Source organism: Eulemur rufifrons, chromosome 19 (assembly GCF_041146395.1).
Source record: "Eulemur rufifrons isolate Redbay chromosome 19, OSU_ERuf_1, whole genome shotgun sequence".
NCBI lineage: Eukaryota > Metazoa > Chordata > Mammalia > Primates > Lemuridae > Eulemur > Eulemur rufifrons.
The window spans coordinates 31,995,895-31,997,887 of NC_091001.1; the positions used below are offsets into that span (position 1 = coordinate 31,995,895).

At 51.6% G+C, this 1,993-nt stretch overlaps 1 protein-coding gene across 1 annotated transcript; it reads left to right on the top strand.

Moving 5' to 3' along the window:
• Positions 1 to 801: 801 nt before the first annotated feature.
• Positions 802 to 1,769, top strand: HS3ST1 (heparan sulfate-glucosamine 3-sulfotransferase 1). The gene has a single exon (XM_069494872.1). The coding sequence runs from the start codon at positions 802 to 804 to the stop codon at positions 1,735 to 1,737; it is 936 nt and encodes a 311-aa protein (XP_069350973.1). The 3' UTR covers positions 1,738 to 1,769.
• The last annotated feature ends 224 nt before the right edge of the window (positions 1,770 to 1,993 follow it).

Genomic DNA, 1,993 nt, shown 5'->3' on the forward strand with positions numbered 1-1,993 from the left:
TAACGGTTGGATGCAGGGTGAAGAAGTGAGACTAAATATTGAATCTTCCATACAGATTCACTTGCTCTATTAGACTAGGAGTCCGTGGTGGGGGCAGTAGGGCACAGAAACAAGCCAGCTTCTGTATCACCTGCCCCTCTGTAGGGGCTGGCAAGTAGTAAATATTTCATTGATGTTTGCTGAGGTGGAAAGGACCTTCCCAACCATTTCCTTTATAGCAGGGATTGGCAAACTGTGCCTGGTCAGCCAGACCTGGCCCTATTTTTGTGTGGCCAAAGAGCTAAACATAGAAATGATTGCAAAGATAAATAAATAAAATAAAGAATGATATTTAATGACACGACAATTACATGAAATTCAAATCTTAGTGTCTACAAATAAAGTTTTCTTGGAACACAACCACGGCCATTCCTTTGTGTATTCTCTATAGCTGCATTAGATCTATACCCGCATAGTTGGAGTGGAGTTGCCATACAGACAGTTATGTCCTCAAAAGCCTAAAATATTACCTTCTGGCCCTTTGCAGGAAATGTTGGCCACCTAGTGCTTTATTGGATAAAGAAACTGAGAATTCTGGGGTGGCGGGGGGCACGGGGGAGAAGTGTAGTGCCCACTACAGAGTGGCTACGGAGTGGTCAGTTGGATTACCCTTGCATTTATTTTGGCTTAATATGTACCCCCTTTGTTCCCTAGTAACTGGCGGCCCGCGGCACCCATGTGCCACTGATCGGAGACATTCCCCACTGCAGCGCTTCATGACCCAGCGGCGCGCGGCCCAGTGAAGCCACCGTGGTGTCCGGCATGGCCGTGCTGCTCCTGGGCGCGGTGCTACTGGTGGCCCAGCCCCAGCTAGTGCCTTCCCGCCCCGCCGCCCCTGGGGTCGAGCCAGGTCAGCAGGAGCTTCTGCAGAAAGCCGGGACCCTCCAGGATGACGTCCAAGACGGTGCGGCTCCCAACGGCTCTGCCCAGCAGCTGCCGCAGACCATCATCATCGGCGTGCGCAAAGGCGGCACCCGCGCGCTGCTGGAGATGCTCAGCCTGCACCCCGACGTGGCGGCCGCCGAGAACGAGGTCCACTTCTTCGACTGGGAGGAGCATTACAGCCAGGGCCTGGGCTGGTACCTCAGCCAGATGCCCTTCTCCTCCCCGCGCCAGCTCACGGTGGAAAAGACCCCCGCTTACTTCACGTCGCCCAAAGTGCCTGAGAGGGTCCACAGCATGAACCCGGCCATCCGGCTGCTGCTTATCCTGCGGGACCCGTCGGAGCGCGTGCTGTCCGACTACACCCAAGTGTTCTACAACCACGTGCAGAAGCGCAAGCCCTACCCGTCCATCGAGGAGTTCCTGGTGAGAGACGGCCGGCTCAACGTGGACTACAAGGCCCTCAACCGCAGCCTGTACCACGTGCACATGCAGAACTGGCTGCGCTTCTTCCCGCTGCGCCACATCCACATCGTCGACGGCGACCGCCTCATCAGGGACCCTTTCCCCGAGATCCAAAAGGTCGAGAGGTTCCTGAAGCTGTCGCCGCAGATCAATGCCTCGAACTTCTACTTTAACAAAACCAAGGGCTTTTATTGCCTGCGGGACAGTGGGCGGGACCGCTGCTTACATGAGTCCAAAGGCCGGGCACACCCCCAAGTCGATCCCAAACTACTCAACAAACTGCACGAGTATTTTCACGAGCCAAATAAGAAATTCTTTGAGCTTGTCGGCAGAACATTTGACTGGCACTGATTTGCAATAAACTAGGCTCGGAAACTTTCCTATTGTAAGTTCTGGTGTACATCTAGAGGGGGGGAGAAAGGATTTTAAAAAGGCATTTAAGCTATAATTTATTTGTAAAATCCATAAATTACTTCTGTACAGTATTAGATTCACAATTGCCATATATACTAGTTATATTTTTCTACTTGTTAAATGGAGGGCATTTTGTATTGTTTTTCATGGTTGTTAACATTGTGTAATATGTCTCTATATGAAGGAACTAAAA

What these genes read in the sequence shown, in the direction of transcription:
- HS3ST1 (XM_069494872.1), top strand. Translation starts at nt 802, where the DNA reads ATGGCCGTGCTGCTCCTGGGCGCGGTGCTACTGGTGGCCCAGCCCCAG.